Below are 15,373 nucleotides of genomic sequence, written 5' to 3'. Positions count from 1 at the left end.
ATCTTGGGGGTGGTGCTCCATCACAAGTCTGCGCCACCCCACAAGACCTGGAGGTTTTTCGGATATCCAGTTCATTAGGATGTTCTTCCTTGCACAGTGTGTAAGAATGTTAAATAAAATATTCCTGTGTTCACCCAGAGAGGGCAGATTCCGTAGTCCCAAAAGAAGGAATATCGGATCTTCTTTAACATCCATTCCCAGGATCTTCTGCAGCTCATTCACTATGGCACCCCAACATCCGCGAGTCTTGTAGCAAGACCAAAAGCAATGTGTGAGGGTGCCTATGCTGATTTTACTTTTGGGACATCTCAGAGAAGATGTCAAACTTTGCAAACCCCTCTGGTGCCGTATGGGCCCTGTGAAGGATCTTCTATTGCATAGCTTGTGTTTTATTGCATATTGAAATTTTCTCCACATTCCTCCCACGTTACCGATGAGACTTCTTCCCCTAACTCCTGATTCCAGATCCCATAGAGTCTCTCCATATCCTCCAAGGCGTTTCCTCTCTGCAGATGGTATATGGTACTAATTGAGGGAGAGCCCCCACATCGGAGCACTCTACATTCTATGTCCGACTTATAAGGCTGAGCCAAGGGTATGGTCTTCTTCTGTATATAATCCCTAACCTGGAAGCATCGGAAAAGGTCCCTATTAGGAATCCTGTATTTCTGACTTAATTGGTTGAAAGATAACAAGACCTCGCCCTCGATTAAATCTCCCAGACAGGAGATTCCCAAGCTCGAAAGCCGGAGCCCATTGATCCCGGTTTAAATCCTGGGGCCACCACTAATAGGATGAACAGCAAAGTCTTAATCAAATTGCCCTCACCCTGCCACATTATCTTCCAGGCCATCCCCGTGTTTAAGATAACTGGGCTCTCCCAGTGCTCAGCCACAGATCTCACCTTGTCCATAAACAGGAAGTTGATGAGGGAACATCTCGCCTGCGAAGCTTCAAAATCAAGCCATATCGACCTTGAGTCCTTATACACCCAGTCACCCACATATGACAGCAGGGCGCCTATTTGGTATCTCTTGAGATCCATCCTCCCTTCCCCACCACATCCTGTGGAAGTTGCAGCTTGGTAAATTTAATTAGCGGGCGCCTAGGGCACCAAATAGAAGACCCAAGCCAACCGGTAAACCTCCTCAGCACCTGGCTGGGTGACAACAACGGGAGCATCCTCATAGGATATAATAACTGAAGAAGAATATTCATTTTGATCAAGGCTATACAGCCTAACCATGATATGGGCAGCCCCTCTCACCACTGCAAGTCTTGCTTTATTCTCTCAAACAACTGTACAAAGTTAGCTCTGTACAGCTGTCGGGAGGCAGGGGTAATAAAAATTCCCAGATAGAGACCACCAAAAGGAAACTCCATTCCATCCTCCAGCTTTGGTACTTCCACCATTCCCCCCCACAGGCATGGCCTCCGACTTGGCAAAATTTATCCTGTATCCCGAAAATCTGCTGAATAATTTAATTTTCTGTATTAGCCAGGGTACGGACATTTCTGGATTAGCCAGAACAGAAGGACATCACCAGCATAGAGAGTAATTTTGTGTTCCCCAATTCCCATTTTTGATGCCACTACTTCAGGGTCCTCTCGGATGGCCTCTGCCAACGGCTCGATTACCAAGGTAACAACAGTGGCAGGAGAGGACATTCCTGTCGGCTGCCTCTCCCCACACTAAAATTGCTCAACTTGACACCATTTGTGATAACTGCTGCCTTGGGGTCTCTCTATAACACTGCCACCCACCTGGCAAAGGGCCCCCTTAGACCAAAGTGATCTAGAACATCAAAGAGATATAACCATTTCACCCAATCAAAAGCCTTTTCTGCATCCAGAGAGACTACCAAGCCCGAATCAATCTGTGCTGACATACTTGCACTATGTTCAACACTCTCCTGATATTATTGGAAGACCTGCAGCCCTTGTTAAAACCTGTTTGGTTTTCTTTTATAATGACAGGCAACACCTTTTACAACCTTAGAGCCAACACCTTTGATAAAAATTTGAAATCTACATTCAACATGATAGGTCTGTACGATGCACAATCTTTGGGGTCTTTCCCTTTCTTTAAAATAAGGGAGATATTGGCCTCCCTAAGAGAGGGTGGAAGGCAGGCCTGGCTATATGAATGATTATACATCTCCCGAAGTGGTCCAGCTAACATATGTATAAACTCCTTATAAAACTCACTCAGGAACCCGTCTGGACCAGGTGCCTTGTCACCTTGGAGCTGCCTTAACGCCTCTTGCACCTCTTGTATTGTCAGAGGTGCACTTAAAAGGAAGGCCTGATCTGCGTTTATACTGGGGAGGTTCAGGTTTTCAAATAAGGATTCCATTCTCGCTACTCCATCCCCACAGCCCTCCGACTGGTATAACTCTGCACAGAAATCCCGAAATCTGGCATTAATCTTTTTCAGCTCGTGGGTGATGTTGCCAGTTCTCTTCCTAATAGACACAATGGACTGTGGAGCACTTTTCTTCCCAGCCAGGTATCTACCCGTGGCTTATCCCCATATTCGAACATCCTTTGCATTGCAAAGGAGACCCCTCTCTTCGCCGCTTGTGTGAGCACTGAGTACAGAGCAGCCCGAAGAGCCGTGACTAATTAACCACAGATAGTCTGTTATAATATGCTGACTCAGCTGCGTTCAGCTGGGCCTCAAGCATCCGCTGCTGCTCTCCCCTCTGCCTCTTTCTCATTGTTGAATCAGGCCCCTTAAATACGCCTTGGTGGATTACTGGCTGTACCCCAACTGATGTCCTAAAAAGCCCTGAACTCCCTTGTAATGTACTGTACAAAGTTGCCATCCTTCAACAGGAATGGATCCATGTGCCAGTATCATGTATCTGTTCGAGGAACACCACCCCGCTCAAGACTCCACTCCCATTCCCCCCACCACCACCACACCCACTCGTTACAGGCTCCGCCCCCACTCCCAGCTCCACACCCACACCAGATCCCAGCTCCCAGCCCTGCCGAATTTTCACCATCCCTCCAGACCTCCCCCTCACTGAGGACGAACGATCAGTCCTCAGCAAAGGACTCACCTTCATCCCCCTCCGTCCACGCATCAATGAATTTAATACACGCTGTGACGTCGAACAATTCTTCAACCGCCTCCGCTTCCGAGCTTACTTTTACAATCAGGATTCTCGTCACCTTCTGAGGACCCCTTCGCCCACCTCCAACACACTGCATCCACCTGGACACCCCGTGCTGGCCTATTATCCGCCCTCGACCTCTTCATTTCCAACTGCTGCCAAGACATTAACCGCCTCAACCTGTCCACCCACCTCCCCCACTCCAACCTCTCACCCTCACAACGCGCAGGCCTCCAATCCCTCTACTCCAATCCCAACCTCACCATCAAGCCAGCAGATAAAGGGGGCACCGTGGTAGTCTGGCGCACTGACCTCTACACCGCTGAAGTCAGACGCCAACTCGAGGACACCTCTTCCTACCGCCCCCTCGACCATGACCCCACCCCCCATCACCAAACCATCATCTCCCAGACCATACAGAACCTCATCACCTCAAGAGATCTCCCACCCACAGCTTCCAACCTCATAGTCCAGGGACTCCCCACATACGTTTGAGACACCACCCACACCCTCCACCTCCTCCAAGACTTCCGTTTCCCCGGCCCCCCAACGCCTCATCTTTAGCATGGATAACCAGTCCCTCTACACCTCCATCTGCCATGACCAGGGCCTCCAAGCCCTCCGTTTCTTCCTCTCCCGACGTCCCCAATAGTACTCTTCCACCGACACTCTCATTCATTTGACCGAACTGGTCCTCACCCGTAACAATTTCTCCTTCGAATCCTCCCACTTCCTCCAGACCAAAGGGGTAGCCATGGGCACCTGTGTGGGCCCCAGCTATGCCTGTCTCTTCGTTGGCTACGCAGAACAGTGCATCTTCCATAATTACACTGGCACTACTCCCCACCTCTTCCTCCGCTACATTGATGACTGCATTGGCGCCACCTTGCGCTCCCGCGAAGAGATTGAGCAATTCATCAACTTCACCAATACATTCCACCCTGACCTTAAATTTACCAGGACCATCTCTGACACCTCCCTCCCCTTCCTGGACCTCTACATTTCCATTAATGACGACTGACTTAACACTGACATTTTTTATAAACCCACCAACTCCCACAGCTACCTGGATTACACCTCTTCCCACCCCACCTCCTGCAAAAATGCCATCCCGTATTCCCAATTCCTCTGCCTCTGCCGTACCTGCTCCCAGGAGGACCACCACAGTTCCACCACAGAACACACCAGATGGCCTCTTTCTTTAGAGATTGCAATTTCCCTTTCCACGTGGTTAAAGATGCCCTCCAATGCATCTCGTCCACATCCCGCACCTCCGCCCTCAGACCCCACCCCTCCAAACGTAACAAGGACAGAACGCCCCTGGTGCTTACCTTCCACCCTACCAACCTTCACATAAACCAAATCATCTGCTGACATTTCCACCACCTCCAAAAAGACCCCACCACCAGGGATATATTTCCCTTCCCACCCCTTTCCGCCTTCCACAAAGACCGTTCCCTTCATGACTATCTGGTCAGGTCCACGCCCCCCTACAACCCACCTCCCATCCTGGCACCTTCCCCTGCCACCGCAGGAGTTGCAAAACCTGCGCCCACACCTCCTCCCTCACCTCCATCCAAGGCCCCAAAGGAGCCTTCCACATCCATCGAAGTTTTACCTGCACATCCACCAATATCATTATTGTATCCGTTGCTCCCGATGCAGTCTCCTGTACATTGGGGAGACTGGATGCCTCTTAGCAGAGCACTTTAGGGAACATCTCTGGGGCACCTGCACCAATCAATCACACCACCCTGTGGCCCAACATTTCAACTCCCCCTCCCACTCAGCTGAGGACATGGAGGTCTTAGGCTTCCTTCACCGTCGCTCCCTCACCACCAGACGTCTGGAGGAAGAACGCCTCATCTTCCTCCTTGGAACACTTCAACTCCAGGCCATCAATGTGGACTTCAACAGTTTCCTCATTTCCCCTTCCCCCACCTCACCCCAGCTCCAAACTTCCAGCTCAGCACTGTCCCCCTGATTTGTCCTACTTGTCTATCTTCCTTTCCACCTATCCATTCCACCCTCCTCCCTGACCTATCACCTTCAACCCCTTCCCCACTCACCTATTGTACTCCATGCTACTTTCTCCCCACTCCCACTCTCCTCTCATTTATCTCTCCACCCTTCAGGCACTCTGTCTGTATTCCTGATGAAGGCTTTTGTCTGAAACGTTGATTTTACTGCTCCTCGGATGCTGCCTGAACTGCTGTGCTTTTCCAGCACCACTCTAATCTGAATTCATGTATCTGTTCCACTACCCTTGGTCTTAACATCCAAGTACACTGCCACGTGGTCTGAAACAGTTATGTTCCCAATCCTGCAGGCTAACACCAAGTCCAAACTAACTGATGAAACAAAGAACATATCAATTCTTGTGTGGCATGTGTGCGGGTTGGAGTAAAAAGTAAAAACCGTCCCATTAGGGTGGAGTCACCTCCACATATTCCACTAGACCCAACTCCTTACATAAGTCCACTAACTGCCTAGACTACAGAGGTGCACCTGACAGACCCCTTGGCATCCTGTCTACCCCAGGATCCATGAGACGATTAAAGTCTCCTCCTATAATCATATGGTGCACGTCAACAGCCATTAATTTAGAGACTGCGTCAAATAAAAATTTGAGAGGATGCACCTGGGTGACAGTAAACATTCAGGATGCCATACTCTTCCCTGTGTACCAGAGCCTTGAGAATGATAAACCGCACATACTCATCCTTGGTTTGAGCTGTCACCTGAAATGGGAGGTTCCCTCATACCAGCATGGCCACTCCTCTGCTTTTGGAGTTGAAGGTGGAGAAGAATACCCGATCGTATCACCCCTGCTGTAACTTCAGATGTTCCCTATCAGTTAAATGTGTCTCTTACAACAGAGCGATGTCAACCCTTTCCTTCTTAAGGTTTGAAAGCACCTTTTTCCTTTTAAATGGGGGAATGGTGCACCACTTGATCAGATCCCTAGCCATGACCGCACACTACAACCCATGGTCCTCCAAGAGGAAGAAGCCCATTCAATGTGCAGCAAGTGGGAAAAAAACAGACTTTTCAAATCTGAAAACTATTCCTACAAACACGACTAAAACTAAGAAACTGAACACTACTCCTAACTTGAATAAATAAACACAAAAACCACATATCTCCAGACATCTCACCTCTTGCCCATAGGAGGCATTCACTCCCAACCTTCCAGCCGTCTGGCACCTTCCAGTTAAGGCCACGCCCCAAACCCGGGCAATGGGAAGAAACATGTTATTTACACTCCTGCATGTTAACAATGAACTCCCTCCCCCCTCCCCCGCTCCATATCTCAACTCCACACATCCTTACACCAAAGATCTAACCACCCCTCACCCAGAAAAAGCAGAACAGTAAGATAACAGATACCTTCCAAACAGTTACAATGTGAAACAAACCAGATTTTACATCAAAGCCTGTAAGGCCTGAAACTACGAAAAGGAAAAGAACAAAGAAAAATTTTAAAAATTATGCCATTGTCCATACACATATTTTCCCCATAGTTAAAACGTGGTACTGCCAGGTACCTCAGAGAATATTGAATATTTCAGTCTCTTAAATTTTTTCTTAACATCATCAAAAGTCTTCCTCTTCTTAATTATGGCACTAGAAAAGTCTTGAAAAAAACATAATTCTCGAACCTTTCTATACAGAGCCTGTGGATCTCTTCCCAGTCTTCTGGATGTTTCTATTATTACCATCTTTTCATTATAGTGTTGGAGTTGCTCTCGGATCTGGTGGGGACGCTGACTCGACCCAGACCTACACATCACGATCCAGTGGGCCCGCTCCACATTCACCCGGCCCAACTCGATCTCCAGGCCCAGCAACTCCGGGAGCCAGTTCTCCAGGAACCCTGCCAGATTCTCGCCTTCCTCATGCTCCGGAAGACCCATGACACGTAAAGTTGTTTTTCTCCGACCTCGATTTTCAAGGTTGTCAACCTGTTCCAGCAAGGCCCAAACCTGGCCTTCCAAGGTTTGGACCCAACCTTTCTCTGTCGCAGTCTCTGAGGCCTTGGTCCTTTGCTTGACCGCTTGCATGTGCCAATCCAGAGCCCGGATCTCCTGCTCATGCTTCGTCAGCATGGCAGTAACTGGCTCCAGTGCTGTTTCGATTTTTTTCACGGAATTTTGCAAACTCTGTGAGTAGATGCTGCTGCTCGGCTGAGCTTAAAGGCACTGCCACGGGTGTCAGGGCAGCAGCTGCGGGTATACCCACCACGGTAAGGGGAGTGCTCTGCCTGCTGCACTCTCCTATGTCCCTTTCCTTCAGTCATCTTCCTTTCGACTCCAGAACCTCCAAATCCAAACTTAAAAGGTTTTAGGTGCTCTGCCTGCTTTATACTCAATTTTCCTCATGGGGTTGGGGGTGGGGGTGGTGGAGAGGTTGCCCAGTTGGAGGGAGGGGGTGACGGTGGAGTAGGAGCCCACCTTGCCTGGGGTATGGCACAGAACCCAACACAGCAGACATTTCAGGCAGCCGCCATCTTGAATCTTGCATTTGCACCTAGTTAACACTATAATGGTTTTATGACTCCATACTCCTTTGCTCATGGTGACCAACTGCAGTTGAATGTGTGAGTGGACAGACATATCAGCTGTTCTGGGCTTCAGTATTTCATTCCAACTTGACTATCAGCTATACAAAAACATGCTCCAAGCTTGGCTGCCTCTTTGACTGTTCATCCCATTTCAGTTATGACGCTGATAGGTCACACATAAGTCATCGGATGGGAAACCTGATCCTTAGATTATAGTTCGAGACTCTAAGCTTTGATCCTTGAAGCCCATTCTTCTCTTTCTAGTGGGAAAATCCTACATTACAAGATAGCTAAAGTAACTGTGTTTGAACCATTTGTCTGACTGACCTATGTATTTTCTATAATTCATGCAGTGTTTTCAAGGTGACTTATTAGATCAGTGGTGGTGGAGAATGGGAGGAAAAGGCATGTATGGCCAGATCATTTACAAGAAAGCTCAAAAGATAGATCAGAGTCATGAATTATTGACGGTCAGCGTGTGTGTAATAGTACCTGCACTCTGCTAAGACAAGATTTACAGATATTTTATAAAGAATTTATTGTTTTGTTCTAATTGTCAATAAATCACAAAAAAAACACACATTTACAGAACACATTTCTTGGCTATTTTAATCAGCTTGTTCAGACGTGCTGTGACACACCTCTGGGGCAGGAGGGATTTGATCCAGGACCATCTGTCATGGGAGGCAGGGGTCCTACTAATGTGCCACTGACGAAATGTGGCACAGAATTATCAAATTAAGTCAGGGTTATTAATGAGACTAACTGTAGCATCAACCATTAGAGGCAATGTGTGAATAGGGCTGATTACTGCAATTATCCATTGTCAGTTTGAGCTCACCTGTGCAATTGCCTCCACTTCTGTCAAGTTCGTAACCATCATCACAAACACAGCGGAACATTCCGGGTAGGTTCTGGCAAGTTCCGAAAACACAAATATTCTGGAAGGTGCACTCATCAATATCTGAAGAAAGCACACGGGGATTTATTAATAAGACAGTGAGAGGCAAGTGCTGATGCATCCACTATGTACTGAGTCATATCAAAGAGAATGCAGTAGGGGTCTGAGATGCACAGAGTCCCTGAACACATATTGTGTTATTTACCATCAGATGTGCTCAGCAACTGTTGCCAACAAATTCTTGGACTGAGTACAGTCCATCGACATTCTTAGGCATCTCTAGATAAAAGATCAAACCACTAGCGAGAAAAATAGAAACTACGACAAATACCCATGATGTATTAGCATCCTCAGTTCCTGTTTCAAGTGGGTATCTTTTAATTTGGTAAATATCTGTCAAGCTTAATAATCAGGTCTGTACAGTCACTGAACAAACAACGGGGAAGCCAAAATCACCCGCGGGGAAAAATCAAAGTTACTGCCAGGATTTGGTGAGTCTGGCTTGGACCGTCTCCATGACTGATTGTTAATAGTGTTGTGAGAAAAGTGAACGTACCTCATTGGAATGTAAATGCTGTGGCTTCCTAAAAAAGCCTTTCATCAAACCTCACCTTGGCAAGCCTTGCTATCCTCGGTCGGTGTGAATCCCATTTCGCATTCACAGCGATAACCCCCAGGAGCATTCAGACACTGCCCGTTCTCACACAGGTTCACATTTTCAGCACATTCATCAACATCTGCAAAGGAAAACATGTCGTCTAGTCAGTAGCACAGCATGAGCAGCACTGATACCATCATACTCCAGGGACCACCTCCTCCTCCTCTCACTTCCTCCCTATGCCAGCAAGGCCAGCTAATATGAGGTGCCATACGTCCAGCGAATAAACACTGGATAAAGTAGGTTATACAGAAAGTACTCCCTCATCATCCCAGCTACAACATTATTATTAATCTTCTGAAGTCACCCTCACATGAAGGGTAATACTCAGCAAGTTGTTATATGACCTGAAGTTAAACCCATTTTGCTTATTCATGTAGCATGAGCTTTCAGTGTTGGAAGATCCATGCCATTGACATTGACTTTGTTTCATGGATACTGTGGACCTGGGGCAGCTTCAATGGAGATACAATTCCATTAAAGATGCGACAACTCAATTCCAATTCCATTTGATTGCTGGGAAGTTGCTGTCCTGAGAGGCGCTAGGAAAACAATTGCAACACAAAAGATTCTTTTCTGTCCAAAGTTTATGGGCTCCCTCTTTGCAGTCTGCTTAAAAACAGTTTTCAGTAAGATGGCAAGTTCCAAAACCACAAATATTCTGGAAGGTGCACTCATCAATATCTGAAGAAAGCACACAGGGATTTATTAATAAGACAGTGAGAGGCAAGTGCTGATGCATCCACTATGTACTGAGTCATATCAAAGATAATGCAGTCCACACTTTATGGGCTCCCTCTGTGCAGCCTGCTTAAAAGCAGTTTTCAGTAAGATGCATTACCTTCAATCAGGCCAAATGCATTGATTAGCAGATGTATGGGTATGGGAAATGAACACTCAGCACACTTCCATGTTCAAAGGAATGGTAGAATCTAAAAAGTACAGCCATCACATTTACAAAATTCATCAGTCAGTGCATTGAGTATTGGAGTTGGGAGGTCATGTTGCGGTTGTACAGGACACTAGTTAGACCACTCTTAGTATACTGTGTTTGATTCTGTTCTCTCTGCTAACTTGAAAAGGTTCAGAAAAGATTTACAAGGATGTTGCCACGAGAGGAGGATTTGAGCTTTGGGGTGTGGCTGAATAGGCTGGGGCTGCTTTCTCTGGAGCATCAGAGGCTTGGGTGGGGAGTGGGGGGTGGTAACTTATCGAAGTTTATAAAATCATGAGGGGCATGGATAGAGTGAATAGTCAAGGTCCTTTTCCCAGGGTAGGGGAGTCCAAAACTAGGGGCATAGCTTTAAGGTGGGAGGGAAAGATTTCAAAGGAACCTAAGGGGCAACTTTATCGTGCAGAGGGTGGTGCGTGTATGGAATGAGCTGTCAGAGGAAGTGGTGGAGGGCGGTTATGATGACAACACTTAAAGGATATCTTGGTGGGTATATGGATAGGAAGGAGCTAGAAAGATATGGGCCAAATGCTGGCAAGTAGGACTAGATTAATTTAGGATATCTGGTCTGCATGGGCGAGTTGGACCGAAAGGTCTGTTTCCATGCTGTACATCTCTATGGCTATGACTGAACTAGAGGGCATAGGTTTAGGGTGAGAGGGGAAAGATATTAAAATATAGTGCAACATCTTCACGCAGAGGGTGGTGCATGTATGGAATGAGCTGCCAGAGGAAGTGGTGGAAGTTAGTACAATTGCAACATTTAAAAGGCATCGTGATGGGTATATGAATAGGAAGGGTTTAGAGGGATATGGTCCAAGTGCTGAGAAATGGGACAAGATTGGGTTGGGATATCTGGTCAACATGGACGAGTTGGAAGAGAGTCTGTTTCTGTGCTGTGCATCTCTATGACTCTATAACTGGCAAGTGGCATGTCTTTGTGGTGCTGTATTGGCTGCTCATTGAGAAGAGCACAGGGCCTCTATCAGGTAGACTGCCTTTGAAAGGTGGGAGTTGGCAGGATCAGATATGCTAAGACTACTCTCGAAGGGTGAGTGACCTAAAAATGTGCAAAATGGGTTGAGGAAATAGGGAATGGAGAGTTGCACAATCAAACCAGTCACAACCAATCCTTTCTTATTTGGCTTGACAAATGCTTTTCTAGATGGCTGTACATGAATGGCCTGGTTGATAATTATGCCTATAGAGAGGAAGAAATGTTTGGAAGTTAAAGAGTCTCAGGCTCTAATGACAGCACCAGGGAGGAGAGATGGAAAAGGAGACACAAAGTTACATGAACCCTGCCCAGTTTTAATAAAAAAATGATCAGACTAGTCACTGACTATTCAGAAGATGGAACAGCAAATGCTCCCAGGTTGGCTGCACGAGTCCAGTTCATCTCTCTATTACTTGCTGGGGACCCATTACCTGAGCAGCTGAAGCCGTCACCACTGAAGCCATCCTTACAGGTGCAGCGATATGAGCCTGGTGTGTTCATACAGTTGGCACTGGGATTACACTGGTGTTCCTCAGTGGCACATTCATCCAGATCTGCAATGGGAAGATCAAAGGCTATCAGCAATCATATTCCCCAACTGCATACAAGTCTCTCATTCATCCGAGGTGTCTCCGAGCAACCAGCTAATGGGCGGAGCTGGAATCTTCATAGCTGGTGCCTTTACCTTCACTGGGTGCCTCCGTTTCAATGATACTGCGAGCGAAGCCAAGTATGTTAAAGCCTCCAAAATGTTATTGTTGATCTAATCTTCAGGTTTGATTTTTAAATGTTTTTTACATCAAATCAGTTGAATAACAAATGAATGTTTAGAAATGCAAATATTTACAGGCATCTGGGCTGACACTCCTTTTCTGGGGTGCTGAGACCAATTATTGAATCTCAAAAATTGTGACAGTCTGTGATTGGGTAATGGCAGAGTCTTTGGGTGGTGGGGGAGGTCATACTTGGGGCCTTCATAGTCCAATGCTGATCCATCGTGCTGGGGTCCTAGGAGAGGTATCAGCCTGATGGATAGACAGCAGGAGGGGAATACGGAGTGGTCAGGAGGGATGGTGGGAGTGGAGGATAAAGAGAGATTTCCATTGTTATGATCACGGGATTCACACAGACATGGTGTGATAGTGTAATAAATCTCAGCACCTAGTACACAAATCAGAAAGCAATCTCACCAAACTCTAATGGTTAGAGTATTAATCATTAAACAACAGCCCTCTAAACACAAGATCAGAGTTACCGCCTGCATAGTTAACTTGAGTAACAGTCTGTAACCATTATTGTAGGGGTATGGGTGGGTTGCGCTTCGATGGGTTGGTGTGGACTTGTTGGGCCGAAGGGCCTGTTTCCACACTGTAAGTAATCTAATCTAATCTAATTAAACTGGCATTTACCTGCTGTAAATTCAGTTCTTTTTGACTGTAAAACAGCCTTCTAGTCACCCTCACTGACTCACTGTACCAGCAATGGGTACCATCTAAAAGAAGCACTGCAGCAAAATACTAAGGTTTCTTCAACAGCATCTCCCAAATCCATGACCTCTATCACCTAGAAAGTTAGATCACCAGCACACAGGAACACCACCATCTGCAACTTTCTTCCAAGATACACAGCACCTTGACTTGGAAAACTGTGTTTAAAGAGGCTGCGTCTCTTTAATTTTCTTTCCTTCTTGATGAAGCTAATTTCCCCATTTCAACTGAAACCAATGTCAGCCCCAATGCACTGACATACTCACCGATGCACTCCAGTCCATCTCCAATCCACCCATCACGACACTTGCACTTGAAGCTGCCTGGCACATTCACACAAGAGGCGTGCATGTCACAGTTGTGAGCTCCAACTTCACACTCATCAATATCTGAAAAAGTGGAAGAAGCTTTGAGCGATGAAGCTGTAGTGGTACTAACTAGAACATTCCAAATTACAGAATTGTACAATGTAAGTTATCTCCAAAAATAAAGATAAAGGAGCCATACTTTGTAGAAATTCATTTGCTTCAATTATAGAATGGTCTGCAAAACGCATTGACGTTGTTAGCTACTGTGTGAAAAATACTCTGGTTAAAATCCTGCTTCATTAGTTCTTCCATATTAAGCGTGGGTATCATTTTTTAAAATGGTACAACTTCTAGAGGTGCTAATGTCATGGTAGTCACCTAACGTGCTGGGACTTGGAACAAGGTGGTCAGGAAATGGAATGAGTCCTGGAGGGACTGGACACAATGTGACATAATGCTCATTAGAAGATTAAAATAATAGAATTTTACAACTCAGTGTGCGCGGCTCTTTGCTAGAATAAGCCAAAACTGATCCCACCTCTCCACTCACTTCCTCTCACCCTGGATCCTTTGCTTCAACTATCTAATCATTTCCCTTCAAAAGCTCTCTGCTTCATCTCAGTCTTGGGATCATTCTATATTTCAAATATCTAAAGACATTTTCCTCGCCACCTATTTATTGACAATTTAAAATAAATGAATGTTTGTTACAACAGATGAAATAGTAACTTTCTGGTCCAATGTCGAAAATTTCTATTTCTCAAGTATCTTCTCACAGCTACAGAAACCTGACGTCATTGTCAAGATTGAAGCTGTGCTGTCTTTGGCTTCAATGCCCTGCCAGCTAGGGATATTCACAAAGTAAATGTTGAATTTATATAGCATCTTACATTACCTCAGAATTGCCCATGCATTTTACCAATTGTGTATGTTTGAATTGTAATGACAAGGTGCAATGCAGGAAATATGAAAAGGGAAGAGGAAAATAAGTTAAGAGGGCAGGACCATTTTCTCTGATTTGAATGCTGACATTGGGTTTGCAATGACTTTGCAACCTAGTCCACTTCTGTTTAAATGAGGAAGTTCTAAAAAATCCCACTCCAGTGTAGCAGCGGGTGATTTTGACATTCCCTGGGGAAAGAGGGAACATCTCCTCTGGCTTCAGGACAACCGTTAGAGAGCATGTGGCCAACTACTTTTAATAGGCCCCTAAATCAAAAATCTCATTACATGACACCTCAGAATGGTTGATGCGTGAAGTGCAAGGTTTCACCATAAGACCATAAGATATTTGAACAGAATTAGGCCAATAGCCAATCAAATCTGTTCCCTGTAACCCTCGATTACCTTCTAATTAAGAACCTATTTATCTCTGTCTTAAATAAACACAATGATTTTGCTTCCACAGCCTTCTGCAGCAATGAGTTCCACAGATAGCCCACTATAGCTTTAAATTCAGGGGTGATGGATATAGGACAGATGTCAGAAGTAGGTTCTTTACTCAGAGAGTAGCAAGTGCGTGAAATGCCCTGCCTGCTACAGGCCGAAGAGCCTGTACTGCACTGTAATGTTCCATGTTCAATGTTCTATGTATTCCTTCTCATCTCATTTCTAAAGGGTCATCCCTTCACTCTGAGCCACATCAAACTCATGGGGAAATACTCGCCACGTTTCCATCAAATCCTGAACAAAGAGCCTTTGATTGGATGACAGTCCAGAGAATGGGTTTGAACATCAATGGAAGGAGAACAAGGTGAATAATGAACATTCCCACCTGTGCATCCTGTTGTTCCTTTCTTTACAAAATATCCCAGCTGGCAATGACAGATAAAAGAGCCTTTGGTGTTCTCACAGTCGCCGTGGAGACAGATGTTAGGGTTCAGGTCACATTCATTAACATCTGGAAGGGAAGTTGAAGATGAGAGATTTATTTTCCACATTAAATAATGAAATTGGAGCTCGCCAGAATAGAAGTCCCAGGTCTAAGGTTCAGTCTGTGCTGGCACGACAGGGGGCTGTCGGGGAGGGGCAGCTTAAGCTCAAATATTGCACTTTGAAGTTTCAGACGGTTGTAAATGAGCCATACAGTAGTTATTTCCCATCGTTACCATAGTAGGGAGTCAAAACTGCTGGCTCCCTTCTCCCTGCATTCACCTTTGGATCTGCCCTTCCCTCCACTCAAACTTTCACCCACTCTCACGGTTGGACCCATTTCATGTCCCCTCCACCCACCAACCGTTAGCTCCATCCTTCCTCTCACTCATCACTGGTTCTCTCTCTCTCCTCCCATGAATCACCATCACATGCTTCCACATGAATTATATTTGTCCCTCTTCCCATGAATCTCTCTGTTCTTGCCTCCTGAGGCATTTGGAAACCCTAAA

The 15,373-nt window shown here is 46.0% G+C and overlaps 1 protein-coding gene across 1 annotated transcript in view; it reads right to left on the bottom strand.

Moving 5' to 3' along the window:
- Positions 1 to 15,373, bottom strand: part of fbn2b (fibrillin 2b) — a 374,963-nt gene that overhangs the window by 69,043 nt on the left and 290,547 nt on the right. The window contains exons 31-35 of the mRNA XM_060846046.1: positions 14,764 to 14,889; positions 12,948 to 13,070; positions 11,626 to 11,748; positions 9,199 to 9,324; positions 8,528 to 8,650 (exon numbers count right to left, since the gene is read on the bottom strand). Coding sequence (XP_060702029.1) covers positions 8,528 to 8,650; positions 9,199 to 9,324; positions 11,626 to 11,748; positions 12,948 to 13,070; positions 14,764 to 14,889 — 621 coding nt within the window. The remainder of the gene's footprint in view (positions 1 to 8,527; positions 8,651 to 9,198; positions 9,325 to 11,625; positions 11,749 to 12,947; positions 13,071 to 14,763; positions 14,890 to 15,373) is intronic.

The sequence above is a fragment of the Hemiscyllium ocellatum genome, chromosome 28 (genome assembly GCF_020745735.1).
Source record: "Hemiscyllium ocellatum isolate sHemOce1 chromosome 28, sHemOce1.pat.X.cur, whole genome shotgun sequence".
In the NCBI taxonomy this organism is placed as follows: Eukaryota; Metazoa; Chordata; class Chondrichthyes; order Orectolobiformes; family Hemiscylliidae; genus Hemiscyllium; species Hemiscyllium ocellatum.
The sequence above is the reverse complement of the archived record's forward strand: the minus strand, read 5'-3'. Positions and strand labels throughout refer to the sequence as shown.